The following is a 16,194-nucleotide window of genomic DNA, read 5'->3' on the forward strand; positions in this document are numbered from 1 at the left end:
GGGCAAAAGAATATTTCAAGGATTTTTAGAAGGAATTTATATATCCTGCTGGATCTTGAAAATATTTCAACAGAAGCTTCTGAGTTTTAATTACATATATCAATGCTTTTTGCCCTTCATCACCCTTTTACATAAGCATTACCTACACTTTCATTAAACTCTAAAGTTTTTTCCTTTAAATTAAAACCATTGGATTGCCAAAGCATTATTTCAGTCTCTGATCTGAAAACATAATACATTTCCATTCTTTTTGCCCTATCCCCAGTAAACAACAAAGTGAAGGAGGCTCCATGCCCTGGTTACTCAGAGCCTTACTTCCCTGCCAGGAGAAAGGCAAGGACATTTCACTCTGTAGGACACTCCATTTCTAAGTGCTTGTTCCTGAGGTGGCCATTCCTGGGACCACACTAACTAGTCCCTCCTAGCACACAATAACTCACTCCCTTGTTACCAGTCGCAGAGAGATGAGACAGGAAAATTAAGAGAAAACAGATGCCTGATGGATGAAAGTGGAGCTCAGGAGAGCTAGTGCTCTGTGTTCAAAATTGAAAGGAAAGAGGCTTGATATCATTCAAAGCAGTAACTCTCAGGGAAAAAAAACCAGCACTTTGGGACTGGGGAATTCAATGAAGCTATAAATCCATAAGTAGCAGCTGTAGAGGCAGATTCAAGAAAAGAAATCTAGGATAGGAAAGAAAGATTCACATCTGACCCACTACAAAGAAGGGCCATGGTGCCAATAATGGCATGAGAAACATTGTACTTTTTTTTGTTAAATGGTATTTAGGAATATACTCAGGTATGTCACTTGAATGTCATAATAAGTACAAAGTGAAGCTTTGGGTCAAAACTGTCCTTTCCTCTCCTTTAATTCACTTTTATTTCTTTTATTTTCAGGATTATTTTTGAATGGTTTACATCAGTACTGATAAGGAACACTTCCACAATCTATAGATAGATGAGGATGTAGAAAGGACACAAGAAGAGGGGGAAGTCTTTACTGTGTGAGAGACTGCAGGCAGGAAATTCTATTACTTGCTACAGAAAGGTTTCTCCCAATGTCACCCCACTTGAACCTGTCCTTTCTCCTTTAGAGATCTGCAGGCCACCGGGGATGCACTACAACAGAGCCAGCCCTAACAGCAGCATTCCTGGGCAAACATTGCACAATTAGCTGAGTACAAGTGTGTCTTCAAAATGGTTATCCATTTCTGTAATGCTGTTTGACAGGCGTGTCTAAAATCTGCTAGGAAGAGCAATATACTCTGAGTGGAATGAAACACTCCACATAACTCTGACAAAAGTAGTCCAGAGTGTATGGCTCCTCCCTGTAAAACCTGCCTCAGAAATGGAGCTGGATCTGTCATCAGTTTTGTTAAAGGCAAAGTTCTATCTACCCTGACTCATCTGAAAACCTCTCACTGGTCACCTGCCCTTATTGCTAAGTTCACATCTGAGAGATGACCTTATCAATCTCTGTCAGTATCTGAAGGGAAGGTGGCAAAAGGATAGAGCCGGGCTCTTTTTGGTGGTTCCAAGCAATAGGACAAGAGGCAATGTGCAGAAACTGATGCACAAGGAATTCTACCTGAAAATGAGGAAGAAATTCTTACTGTGCAGGTGACCATGCTCTGGAACAGGTTGCCCAGAGGGGTTGTGGAGTCTCCCTCACCGGAGATATTCAAGAACCTGTGCAATGTACTCTAGGATGACTCTGCTTGAGCAAGGAGGTTGGACCAGATGACCCACTCCGGTCACTTCCAACCTGGCCCATTCTGTGATTCCATGTGATTTAATAATTTGCTCTCTCAACATAGCATTATTGCAGTAGCAATGCTAAAACTACACTTTAAATAAAATATGCCACCATATTTTCACAGTCCAAATAAATAACTTCAAGTAAACAGATAACTCCATCATACAAATATCACTTAGAAATGCAATTAAAAAGAGCGTCTTGCTTTGTGTTATAAAAATATGAAAGAGTACTCAGGACAAGCTGTTTCACATAAGATTTTTCTCTATATTCAGCAACTCCAAGATCAAAATACTGGGATCTCATTTTTCAAAGCCAAAAGGATGGTTTAATAGTTATTTTATATGAAGACAGCTCTGTTTTTCTAGCCTGCATGCAATATCAAATTCAGTATAGCTTGATACATTTTCATTCATACTTTCATTACAGCTTTATAAAGTACACTAATTTATTATACATTCTCTTGACTCTTTTTGAAACATCAAACAAAATGTAAAATTCAAAGGTAGAGAAAGCAAAGCAACAGAAATCTTACAAGAAAAGCAGTATTATGAGAAAAACAGTATTTCCTTTCTTGTCCTCCCAGTTCTAAACATGAACCACAGTGAGCACCTAACAGTAGTGGACATTGGAAAACAAAACTCAGCTATAGGACTCTATGCACCTTGGAAGTCCTAGTACAGCAGTGATAAAATCTGAGTGCCATCACTGTCACCTCTATGACAATTACTCAAGTAATAGATAGCTTTTTGAAGAGAACTGAGTGTCTCAGAAATGCTTTCTGCTGGCAGAATTAATAATATATTGGAGAGAATGGATCCATTGGTTCTTGTCATGTTCTTTGCTGACCTTCAGTTCAGCAGTATCTAGAACTAAGATCTAACGTGTCGAGAACTAAGAGCAGTCATGGGCCTTCCATGCTCCTCTTCCTTACCTCAGCCCAAATGACATAATTTATAACAGAGCTTTGGGTGAATTATTCACACAGGGCTCAAACCACATGCAGATGCAAAGGGGAGAGGACAGCATTACATGAAGAAGGTTTTTGGCCACATAATTGTGACCCAGACTGCTTTCTTAGCAGGTAGATTCAAAGGAGTAGACATCAGGCAGATTACAATGAATCATCTCCCCAGTTAAGCTTTCAGGCAGAAATTACACCACACGGACCTGCCATCAGGTAAAAAAAAAAAATTCACGTAGAAGTGGAAAGCTGAATCTTAATAGCAAATACTCATTTTCATCTATTAAATTATTTTAGTGTGTGTATACCTAATATTGTAAATGCTTGAAATTTGGAAGTATTTCCTTCTTGTCTGCATATATCTCATCTTCCTAAGAGAAGATTTGAATTTACAAAACAACCAGCTGCGGTTTCTTTTCCTGATGTAATTTTTGCAGAAAACACTTTCTAATTTGGAAACTCATGCAGTTCTTCTAAGCACTCTAAGAAGAGAAATCAGCAATATTTTCGCAATCAAAGGCCAGAGGCCTTTTTTGCAAAATTACTGAGAATGGTGTTATAAAATGCCATTACTCGTAGCGATTGCAAACTAAATATTTATTTACCTTTTTGTAGCCTTAGCTAAACACCATTTGCTCTAGAAGAAATAGAGTGACTAGGCAGCCTCAACAGCCTGAGTGGAACATTAGGAGAGTGTACCTGCATGACAATAAGAAGGTCAAACACCAAGATGAAAGAAGCCAAGAAGGCTCTTGAGACCTCATCACTTGGCAGAAATCCACGATTCAGCTTGTCCCAGCTGATCCAGTCAGTAGTGATGACAAGCACAACTACAGAGGTCAGAGTAAACAGAACCGTCCTGGAAGGAAGAAGAAAAAATAGTTCAGAGAGAATATGATAGTAATGAAGATGCATCATTCTATTTTATCTATCTTCTAATGGTCAGCTAGTATTTTATCAGCACTTTCCCACTGATGAAAACAGACTAAAAAGAATTAAGTGCACAAAAAAATCTTTTAATTTAAGAAAGAAAGCAGTCAGCTGTATCCTTAGTGAAAATAAATTTAGTATCTAGTACTAAGCATGTTGCAAAATTAGCTGGAGTATATTACTCCGGTTCTTCATTCTGTACTTTCCACTGAAGACGAAAACCAGTTAAGTAAAGTAAGAAAGAAGTAAAATGTACCAAGGTCTGCATGATGTAGGCCAAATTCAAATCAACTAATTGAGAAAACATTGTCTAAGGCAACAAAGACATTAGAACCTTTGAAAATCTTTTCTAAGCTGTAGGAGCTGTAAGACACAAACTGTGAAGTCTAATTTTTATACAGAAACATGTCTCCATTTAAAAAAAAAATCAATGCATAAATTAATTGTTTTCAAATTCTGGAGATTGTAGAAAGATTTTGCTTTATGTATGATAAAATTTTCTTTGTAAAAGTTTTCAACTATTTTATGACTTTTCTGAGAAGTCAGTGAAGAGTGAATCACAAAAGTATTAAGGCCTCTGTATAAATGCTACAAGAATTCCAGAAGACACACCTGTCTAATTCACACAATTTTGAAACACAGTACTTAAAAAATATATTTCTAAACCATCCCTGCAAAATACCTCTGCATCATTTCCAGCATCACTTTGGTAATACCTTACAGAGCTGGCAGCAGTGACTGATTGAATTTCTCGTTCCGTGGAAGCTGGAAAATTTAGCTGGTAATTTCAGGGTGAGCAAGGCTTCTTCCAGTAGCCATAGCTGTCAGCAAATCTGTGCTATAATAGTGGCATATCAAAATCTGAATGCATGCTCATGGCTAAATAATTGTGGCAGGATTTTTTTTCTACAGCAATAATATCTCATTTTCTCCAGCTACTGAGGGTTGTAAAATAAAGCGAAGAATATTTCCCATGACATTTCCAAACAGGACCAATACTCAGCAGAGGGAAAAAAATGTACACCAGCAGTCACCCGCTACCAGCCTGTATGCATTTCTTTTTATAGAGCAGCCTTGTCTGTATCTGTGAGGAAGGGAAACCAAATATGCACATAGGCAATAATATAATACATTTAGACTCATAGACATTATTCTTCTGTGACATGATAGGCTGCACTTCCTCAATGTAATGAGACACAAAATTACTTGATTGCTACCACCTTTACCTTGGAATTTCTATTTTTGTTCTTAATAAATTAACTCAGTTACATGCAACACTATGGTTGAAACCCTAACAATTTTCCTTGAAAGAATTATGAGCACCTAGGCAAGAAAAAACCAATAAATGAGACCTATTAGATGTAATCAGACCTAAGGAATAGTCAAGCCCTCTCATCCCAAAACATTTGCTTACCTACCATCTTAACTGTCCATACCTGAACCTGACTGACTTTTCTATGAGCTCCACTTTGGTACACACACAGAACATTTTATTTTGGAAAGACAGTTCTCTCTCTTTTGCATATAGTCACTTGAGACACACAAAGGGTTTTTTTTCCTACTTACGTCACCTTCATATCTGAAATTCTCATGGTTAATGTTCTTACTTTACCTGAAAGGTTCTCCAGAAAGAAAGCAATCCTCAGCACTTGTCTGCTGACCAAGGCAGACTCCCCCAGCCACTAGGCACCCTGATTTTCCTTGACCTCTTTCTGTGGAACTACCTCTCCTGGGGCAAAGGAAGTTTAAAACCATAATTCGAATCTGAGTATTTTGCTATAGGAAGCATATACCCAGAAGTTATGCTCAGGACTATTCTGCCTCAGTCCTCTTGAATTATGTATTTGCATTTTGGAGCAAGAGTTCAAAGCATGGAAGATCAGACTTTGGCATGTAGGCAAGCAAAGGCAGGCTTATTTTTATTCATGCTTTGTTGGCATGCATGCAAAGACCGATGTGTGTGCTCAAGTCCTGATTTCCTTGAGGAAATGCATATGCACTTAGAAAATGGCTTTGTTATTCATTCTGAAATGTCAAACAGGGAGGGAAGGGAGCAGAAAATGGGCCGCTAATAGAATAAGAAAATGCGAGACCAACAAAGAAGGTTAGAAATAGACTTTCAAAATGGTCTCATTAAACACCATAATTAGTACTCAGCTGTATTTTTGACCTATGATACTGGAACACAGCAAGATATTCAATACGTGCTTTTGGAGTTATTATAAACTGAGGGGTTTTTGGGTTAGAGTTCAGTTCGCTTCTTGTGAAAGTACAGTGTCCTGGAGATTAAGAAAAAAAGATGAGGATTTAATTTTACTTGACATAACTTGTATTGGATAAACCAGTGTGAGCTGCCCTGCAACACCTAGCCCAGTATAGTTTCCCTTTATTCTGCAATGCACATTATTGAGAAAGAGCTACACCATCAAACTATTCCCCATATTGCTGGCAGGACCTCTCCTCATTACAGAAAGAGAAAGGCTACAAGGTGAAGGGCAAGAGAGGACTGACTCTTCTCTGTACCAGGCATTAAGAAATGCAATTTCTGTCTCTAGTTCATGAAGGAAATATGCTTTTATATTTCACTTCTAATTCTAACTTGCTGTATTGAATGATTATGTGCCCTGGACACCTATTCAGCTGAAATAACACACATTTTACAACCTACTGCATACTCCTTAAGAGTGCAAATAAACACTGTCTAGACCAATAGCATACTGAATAGTTAAAATTATTAGGTAGGTCCAAAAAAGTCACTACTGTGCTTATCACCACCAGCGATTATTCAAAATCCCCAGTGCTACTGGGGAGGGATAAAAAAGGAGAGGCTGAAAGAGAATAACTTTTACTGCCAGAAACCTCTCAAAAAACAGGCAATTTCTTAGACTGTATCTCTATAATAATCTTTAATTACCAGGACTGAGTATAGTCATGAATTTGTCAAACCAAATCACTCATAGCAAACTGAATCCATGCTACAGGCCCATTTGTCAACAGACTAATCTGGTTCTCAAAAACTTGGCAAGGTCCAAAACAAGTGCATCTTCCCTTCTGTCCCTTTCCACAACACTTTCTTGCACTGTAAGTTTTGATCAAACTGACCTACTTTATGTCTATCATCCAGCACATTATACATTATGAGAGGCTGTGAACCACATGGACCAGAAGCCTGAGCAGGTTTTAGTCACTGGTGGTGGTTCCCTCATGGCAGACAGGATCACAACCTAAACTTGTAGAGAGGAAGCATAATGAGCTGCTGTTATCTTAAATCCTGGATGTTTGGAGACACTCTCTTCTGCTGTTTAGCATGTCCTACCTCCCTCATCAGGAACTCCTAAGCAGAGCCCTTGAGGCCACAACTCGTTATCTTGCAGCCCCAAGGCAGCACCACAAAGCCATTCCAAACCTACAGCAGAGGTATCTTTGACTCCATCCAGCCACACCCTCAGGAATCAGTCTGTTATTTGTCTGTATTGAGTGAAGACCTGAACAATCCAGAAAATGTCCCTGGAAAGATAAAAGACAAGCTAATAAATGTATAAATTCACAAAACATCTAATGTTGGAAACAAGAACTGTTTCTAATTGGAGTGTCATGATTCTTCATGTCCAAATCAGCCGGGCAAAGTATATAAAAAATGGATTTTGGTCTGTGATAGAACTTCATTTCTCAAACTGTAACACAGAGAAAATGAAGTTTTTAAGTCAAAGGCTAAATACAATTCTCTGCACAACACTACCTTCCCTTTGCTTGTGACTTTGAGCTGCTCATTTTTGGAGATATTTAGAAGTTTCTTCTCTTACATGACCCTCTGCTAAATCTTTTGTGATGCTACAGCTTTGAAGATCAGATAGTAAGAGTTCTGTTAAGACCAACTGAAGAGATGAAAGACAAACTTTAGTTATTTTCTGCATTTTCATTTTGTCTTTTTCAAGAGGCAAAAACACTATCTGGCCCTTTTACTACACATTTTCCAGAAAAAAACCAACTTGTACTTAAAAGTAGCTCTCAGATTTGTATGGCTCAGCATCTTGAGAACTTTTTACCTTAATTTCACACATAATTGTGACTAAGCTGGGTCATTTGTAAATCATGAAACATTGTTAAGAAGAATTCCAAGTATTGCTTAATACAATGCTTATTTGGGATGGAACACAGGACCAAGAAACTAGTCAGTCACACTCCTTACGGCTGCTCTTTGTGGGAGTGGGTGTTTGCCATTACTGCTGTCCCACCCACATCACACAGCCAGCTCCTGGCATGTCTCTGCACTTGCCTGGGGTTTCCCCAACTCAGAAACCACCCCCCATATGTCACAATCCCTCACTTGCTGTGGAATGCACCTGCACTGGCTCTGATTGCCTTGGTAACTTCTCATGAACGTACCCAAATAGTAGCAAATATCCTGTGAAAACAGATACAGAAAAGGAACAACAAATTTTACTGCTCTTTATATTTAAAAAAGGGCTTCCAGTCCTCAGCAAAGAAAGATAATCCATTGAGTCAAATACTCTGCATAATTTTTAATCTCAGAATCAGCACTGGCCAAATACACAGTCACACAGTATACAATAACTATAAAGAACAATGCTACTGCAGATGTTCATATACAAATGCCAACACTCTTTATTTCACTCATTTTAATTAAGAAGGGCTCTGTTATTTAATCTGTCAAAAATAGCAACTCTAAGCCCATTCAAAATAAAATATTTAGTCTGCCTGTTGCTTGGTGTCAGAATCACTTCTGCAATTAAGCAAATATAAGGGACAGATGCTCTGGTGGTGGAAAGCATCTGTGTTCCCTGGAGCAGCATAACTTCAATCCTCCAGCTGGCCCCTGCTCTTCTGCCCCTACAGGACAGTTCTCTAAAGAGAGAGCAGGGCCTCGAGATTCCTGTGCTACCAGCAGCTACTGCAGTGCCACAGAGTGACACAGTTGGTGCTGAGGATCCCATTTTCACAGTGTTTGGGTAGTGTGGACTGACCTGAGCACACATCCATAACTTTAGCACACCAGGTGAGATCCCAGTCTCCACTTCAGACGTATCCAGAAAAAAACCCACCTGTGCACCCCAGAGCAATCCATACCATTAACCAGAGGGCAGATGGAGAGGTAACAGGCAGGTCCATCCCAGAAATGCGCTAGTGAAGGGAATTGGTAATACATACAGACCCTAGAAATCTAGGAATATCTGGTGAGTTGATTAATTGGAACTCTTTTGTTAAAGTAAGGTGTTTGAATCTGATGGAGACAAGTACGTGGCAGAGATATGGAGCAATACTATTGTCAGATTTCAGAGCACCACACTCCCCATGGCATACTCTGCAGGCATGAATAAGTGAGAGAAATTACATTAATGCAGATTACCATCAATGAGACTTAATTATCTGAAGTTAAATATCAATTAGAAGAAAATGGTTTATAATTCAAACGTTGAAGCACATTATTTTTTAACATTCTTGTCACACAGAAGTGTATGCCTGACTTCTGTCCTGTTGAAAGTAATGTATAAGTAATTCAGCATTTGCCAGTAACTACCAGCTCTGAAATACCTGTCTGAAACTCCCTACACTGTGTATGGCTCATAACTTCTTATCAATAGCAAACACTGCACATTTTGAGAACCACAGGTTCCCAGTTAAGTCTTCTAAACAATGCTTCTTGTCATTCTGACTGGTGAGCTGAAGAAATTGGACACCACAGAGTATAAAGGACGCTCTGAGGCGGCAACATTGGAATTGGTTTTCTGCTTTTTTATATATTCACGCTATGGGGTTTCTAGATCAGAAAGATGTAGGAGAAGCAAGGCTGGGGCCCTGATGGGATTGACTTTGTATGTCTTTTCCAGCCAGAGTGTCCCTAGAACTTGAGGCTCTTTCAATCTCTCATCCCTAACCTTAAGTATAACCCTAATCCTAACCCTAACACCAGCTTCAGCTCTAAACCTAACAAAATCCTATGGGTTTTCTTGACCAGAAAAATGGAGGCCCAGCAACACTGGGGCCTTGCAGGGATCATGCAGGCATGGCTTTTCCAGCCCCAGTGTTCCTGGAGCTCTAGGCTCTTTGACTCTCTCAACCCTAACCCTAAAGCTAACAATAACCCTAAACCTAATCCTGGCCCCAGCACTAGGCTAGCCCTAACCCTACACAATGGGTTTCCAGTTCAGAAAGATGCAGGAGCAGCAAGGCTGGGGCCTTGCTGGGATGGTGCTGGCATGGCTTTTCCAGTCCCAGTGCTCCTGGAGCTCTAGGCAATTTGACTCTCTCAACCCTAACCTTAAACTGAACACTAAACCCTAACCCCAAGCCCAGTTGAAGCCCTAACAGTAGCAAATCCTGTGGATTTTCCAGATGAGAAAAGTGGAGGGGCAGCAAGGCTGGGGCCTTGCTGGGATCACCTTGTCTTGCCTTTTCCAGCCCCAGATGTTCCTGCAGCTAACCTAATTCCAAAAACCCTTCCCACAAACCTTGCTTTACATCTATCTTTTGACTGTAACAGTTTTGGTTTTATTAGAGTGTATCAATATGATTCCAGAGCTATTTGGGATTTTTGCCCAAAGATTTGTATAAAGCCTGAAATTACATTTATGTTAATATATAAAGGAAACATTTTGCTATGTTTCATGTAATAAAATTAATAAGATTAGGTAATGTAATCACATGGTGCAAGATCAGAATTCTAGAGAGCATCATTTTTTTATTACAGGTAGAAGCATCTTTGAGTTTCTTTTTGCCACACCATTAATTTACTAAAATGAAAGTGTTATCTATTTCAAACAGCAGCTCATTTAAATTAAACTCATCACCACAAACTTTACATTTCAAATGCTATTTCCTATCTGTGACACAAAAAAGCAAAACCAGTTTAAGAAAGTTCAGGGTCTCACTTGTAAAGAACATTTTCAATCACTATCATATGCAAGGTAGTATAAAATTCACATGAATCATATCCAAGGAATTCTACTTCATGTTCAAATTCCAAAGTTAGAAGTTAATTGCTTAACTCCAGCAGAAAGCATCAGGAAAAAAACCTGAACCAAAACAGAAAACCAAACACAATTCTATATAAGGTAAAGAGAAGCCATTTTTCTATTTTAGTTTCAGATGGATACACCACTTATTTCATCAATAGAATGGGGAGTGGAAGACAGCTGCTCAAAAAATCACAGAAAAAAAGATTTTAAAAAAATATTTTCAGAGCAACAATATGCCTTAGGATAGACCTGCCTGGGAATTATTCAGTAAAAATTGTGTATATTCAGACAAGTGCAGCTCATCAATATGCAAAATTTATCTGTGAAAGGGATTATTTCTTCCATGTGAGGGAAGCTGTGCCAGAACCAGGCACAATCCCTGCACCTCATTGTGGCTGAGAAGCTGGGCAGCATCTCAGTTACACAGGATGATACAAACAGTGCAGAGGCCATTACCTGCTCTAAGTCAGACCAGCTATTTGAATATTAGTGTTAATGAGACCAGCTGAATGCAATAACAAGAAGATTTTTACATGCTACAAGGCACTATTTGTTCAGATTCTCTAGCTGCAGTTGGTCTGCTTACTATACATGAGTCAGCATTAGTCATGATATGACATTAGTCATGAGTCAACAGTTCTCAGGACACAGATTTCCTACACCCATGTGTCTTAGTGCTCAGTTATTCCCAGTCCCTGGTTAGAGTGAGGTAAAGGCTGTTTATCATAACAGCAAGACATGGGATATATGCCAAAACATACAAAACGGGGACTTTGGCTTTCATGTTTCCAGCATCCTCAGCAATTGCTAGAAACTCACTATGAGAAAAAAATTTTATTGGACTCCATTTCTCAGTTACCATGAAATATTCAGTAAAGTCTTAAATTCATTGCAATTTAGAACAGGAAAAAAATTTTGAAATGGAAAAGATATATGTTTTAACATTTAGAAGGAAAAACCTATTTCAAGTGCATTTCAATGGTAATTGAAATGCTATTCTAAAAGCCTAAAATGAAGCTTTTCAGACCTAGAGCAGGAGCTTGAAGTATGTCTCAACATCTCCTTGATTTTCCTGAATTGAAACACACTATTAAATTCTAATTTTAGAAACAAGAAAGAGTGTAAGTGTGGATTTAACACCATATTTTCAATCCTGTGTATAATCTGCATTATTTGGATTTCTAGAAGATTGATTTAAGACAAACTGATTGATTTTCAGAAGCACAATTGAAATACATCTAAGTAAGAAAATGGTAAAAATTATTAATTAATAAAGTGAGTCTTTAATGAATAATTAATTACTTCTCAATTGCTGAATTTATTAGCATTGGTTCTGTTCACACTTAATCATTAATGGAACTTTAAACCTGATCAATGTTTTACTATATAAACAACACTCTGAATGTTTCCTTCAGGATATTTTAGACTCATATTTCTTTTCTGCATTTAAGTTATTCCAGATTTTTCTGAAAGCACAGTGAGATCTGCTACATTTTTTTAGAGCCAAACAAAAAACTGATCATTATATTTTTAAAAATACATTATTTTTACATATGGATTAGTTTAGTGCAATTAGAAAATTTTATAAGGAATTCAGAATCAGCCAGAAACCTAACCATTGAGGGGGGTTTTTTTCAGAAGTCTACATGTGAAATAACATATCTAATCTCTTGTGACAGCCAACAGAGATGTAGTGTGAGATTTGGTTGCCTAAACCAAATTTAGTTTAGTGTGATTTGAGCTGCTGTGGAATACTTTGTTTGGTCTTCAAACTTTGCAGCAGAAGGTCTCCTCTGAGCCCTGTGTCCTGTCCCCCAGGCCTGCGCACTGTCTCAGTACACCACAGCATTCAAATCGTAGCCAATGCCCATGTCTAGGGATCTGAATCCCACCTTTATTCAAATGATGGAGTCTGGAAAATTCTGCAGGTGACTACAGGTAAGTTTCTACTTGTGGCAAGCTGAATGATTATCACCTGCATTGGCCAGAGCTCCACTGGCTGTAGCAGGAGCTGGCATGTTGATAGCCACGATCAACACATAAACACCAGACACCTGAACCCAGAACTGGATCTCAAAACTGAAGTCAGTTCGTGATGTTTTAATTTCTTTAAATGAAAAGCCTTTGAATTTTTGAATTGAAAAACAAATATATTTTATGTAGGAATTAACAACACTCATGTTTAAGTAAAATAATGGAAAATTTGTATTTACAAATGGTCACATGAAAGCAGTCACTGAAAAGTTGGGGTTTACCTGCTTTTTAAAACATATTTTATAAATTTGAAATGATTTCACATATAATTTTGATGTGGCAGTCATAAAATTATCTTCACAAGTTTTTGGAAAAGAAAACAAGAACAGACCCTATAAAATTTTCCATAGTATGTGTGACTATAAAAATATCACTCTATGGTTCTAAGAGTTACAAAGCATAAAGGATAAAAATGGAACTTACTTTATCTAAGCAGAACATATGGAACATGTTGTCCTTGCCCAGATACTGTCATGTTGCTACTCTTAGAAAACATTTATGATAAGTGGGTAGGAGAACTGTACAGTACACACTTACACAGTCAAGGCTTCTCAGACAATATATTACAGCCAAAACTGAAATTTAAAATGCATTTCAAATTTAGAATAAATTAAACATAACAGTTTAATAGCTTTCTATGTTCTAGACTAGATTAGCTGTATAATCTATCTATACAGTACTTTTATGGAACAAGAAATTTCTCAATATTTCAGGCTTCATACACCATCATATCTATGGGATACAGTTTCTCATTCATCAACATCTTGATGAATGAGAAACTGTATCCCATAGATATGATGGTGTATGAAGCCTAAAATAACAGGATATATCATAGATATATCTGTGCAAACCCTATCACAGTTATATATAATTGCAATTGTTTTGAACTGTTCTTCAGGTTTTTTTCCCCAAAGCATTTTAAATAAATATAGGGTTTTTCACCCAACAACTTAATTCTGTTTTGATTAAATGTATTTCCAAAACAACTGCAACATAAAAAAACAAACAAAAAAACCAAACAAAACTTTAATCTTGCTTCGTGAACAACACTTATTTGTGTAAAAAATCTTTCAAATAATATAAATTTTACCTCAGTGAGAAAAGGGTATTAGTAGACAGCAAGCTGAGTGCATGCCAGGCATGTCTGCTGGCAATAAAGAAGTTCCAACAATGTCCAGGGCTGCAATAACAGAGGCACAACCAGTAGATCAAGAGACATTACTTTGCTCATATCCAGAATATCACATCCAGGTTTTGGCCAACATTACATAAAAAGTAGCAATAAACTAAAGTGTTTTTTTTCCAAAGTGGAGCATTTTAAAGCTTTACTGGTTGGGAGCTGAAGCATTTGTGCCATGAAGAGAGCCTGGGGGATGGGAGGAACTAACAGTTGCTCCCCACCAAATGCCCTGGGAAGGTGCACAAGAAAATGGAGCCAACCTATTCCAAGAAAGCAAATGACAGGATGAAAAGAGAATTTATACTAACTCAAAAGTTCTCTAGAAAAATGAAAGTTCATATACCTTATTTTTCTCAAGTTGAGTCAGTTCCAGTATAATGCTGACAGGCCTTCTTAAGAAAAAAAGAAAAATTGCATGCAAATTACTGTGATTTTGACTTCCTGGAAAGTTAACCTTTCTAATAGTAGAACAGGACTAGAAATAAGATTGAACAAAAAGAAGTTAATAAAAAGACTCACCAAAACACATCCTGACAGTCAGTGCTGTTCTAATAATTATATTCACAGCTCTATGACAATGTGAATATATTGTCACTTTTTCAGTGGAAGATAAATATTAGAAATTTCCAAGAAGAAGGTGCATAAGGGAACTTGGGAATTATTATGGCTAAATTCACTAAGCTGCCCAGATACATACTGGATAAATTTGAGTTTTCCAGGAAATAGTTATCCCCCTCAAACAGAAACATTTCAATATTTCAGAAAAAGTCCTGTGTTCTATCCTGAGACTAATCTGCACTCTTTTCTAAATTGTTCCAGTAAACAGAAACCAGATAAATTTTGGAAGGAACAGCAATATTCAGGGAACTCAGCAAAGATGCAGTGAAACCTGGGCTAAAGCTCGTCCCACACCAGCCCTGCAAAGAGAAGTGCAGGGGCTCAGATCAGCAATCATCCATGCGGACTGGATCATCATGCTGGCTACTCTGAGGAGACAGGGGTCTCACTACTTCTGCTCAGAAATTTCTTCCCATAGATGAGAAACACTTATCAATGAAAGTTTAACCAATAATGATACTTATTTTATTTTTTTTTTTTGTTTTCTTAAAATACAGCAATCAAAAGCTTTATTGCAAGATTCCCAAAAAAGTGTAAGCAAAGATCCCTTTCCTCCATAAAAATAATTTGTCATCCTTTACTCTCCAGTCTTGGTCTCTTCAACTTCTAACATCCTAACAAGTAATACTTAGCATTAAAGATGCTCAGAATTTACCATCTCAGTCACATAATTCTATGTTGAAAGAAAAACCCATTTGCTTTAAGCTCACATTCCCTCCTTGCAGTCAGTACTCATTCAATTTTAGACCCACTTCTCCCTCCTTACCTGTCCACTTGACCTTAGTTCTGAATGGATTTCCAGGTGGTTTTTAACTTGTAACAGAGCCTCTTTGGCCCTAAGATTTGATAGTTTTTTGTTGATCTGGTACTAATGCAAAGGACTAAGGACACCTCAGCAGGATTTAAGGTAGGGTAGTGGTACTGGACTGCTGAATGACACTGCAGAGCTCAGGCAGTAGGGATTGACAGGGACTGCTAAAAGCCGTCAGTTTTCATTTTTTTTCCTGGGGTATAATCATAGGCATTTGTTTCTTTTCCCACAGTTTTCTCTCATGGATCTCCTTTAGGGTTATAACCACCTTTTAGAAAGACTTAGAGAGTAATTGATTAATCACACCTCTTATACCCATCCAACAAGGTAATTCTTTCACCAGACCCAGGCTACAAGCTGGGGACAGGCCTTTTACCTTGCCCAAGAAATAGACGAGCTGTCAGGACAAGGGGCCACATCTAGGTGAGGTTAGGTATCCACCCAGTTTATTTCCAGAGACCCAAAGAGTACATCAGATTTTGCTTTGCTTGCATGACTATACCGTGCTTTAAATAGTTTAGCTGTGGCTAAGGAGACCCCAAGTTTGATAAAGACTGTGCTGACCAAATTTTTTTAAACATATATTCTATGTTTAATATTCTCTTAAACACTTTTACTCCTCATTGATTGTGTCCCCTCTAGTTTTACAGCTCTATGATCCTTTTCTTCCTGGTAAATGCTTCAACACGTGTGTTTGACAACCATAAATGCCTACAAGCTGCCACCCCACCATGTATATGATTGATCAATCAATCTCCAGCAAGCACCTACAGTGAGAAGCTAGAGGAATACTTTTGGAAGGGCTATATTTTGCAGCATCTCACTTTCTCTCTAAACAGGGAACCTTTGTCTTGTTGATGAGACTTTGAAACAAATCAGAATTTGGAATAAATGGGCTTCTTTGATCAACCACTGGAAAGACTA

General features: G+C 38.0%; 1 protein-coding gene across 4 annotated transcripts in view; it reads right to left on the reverse strand.

Moving 5' to 3' along the window:
- The window catches only part of TMEM117 (transmembrane protein 117), a 188,762-nt gene that overhangs the window by 31,504 nt on the left and 141,064 nt on the right, over nt 1-16,194 (reverse strand). For all 4 annotated transcript variants that reach the window (XM_063155181.1, XM_063155183.1, XM_063155185.1 and 1 more), the window contains exon 6: nt 3,420-3,579. In XM_063155181.1, coding sequence (XP_063011251.1) covers nt 3,420-3,579 — 160 coding nt within the window. The remainder of the gene's footprint in view (nt 1-3,419; nt 3,580-16,194) is intronic.

Source organism: Melospiza melodia, chromosome 4 (genome assembly GCF_035770615.1).
Source record: "Melospiza melodia melodia isolate bMelMel2 chromosome 4, bMelMel2.pri, whole genome shotgun sequence".
Taxonomy (NCBI): domain Eukaryota; kingdom Metazoa; phylum Chordata; class Aves; order Passeriformes; family Passerellidae; genus Melospiza; species Melospiza melodia.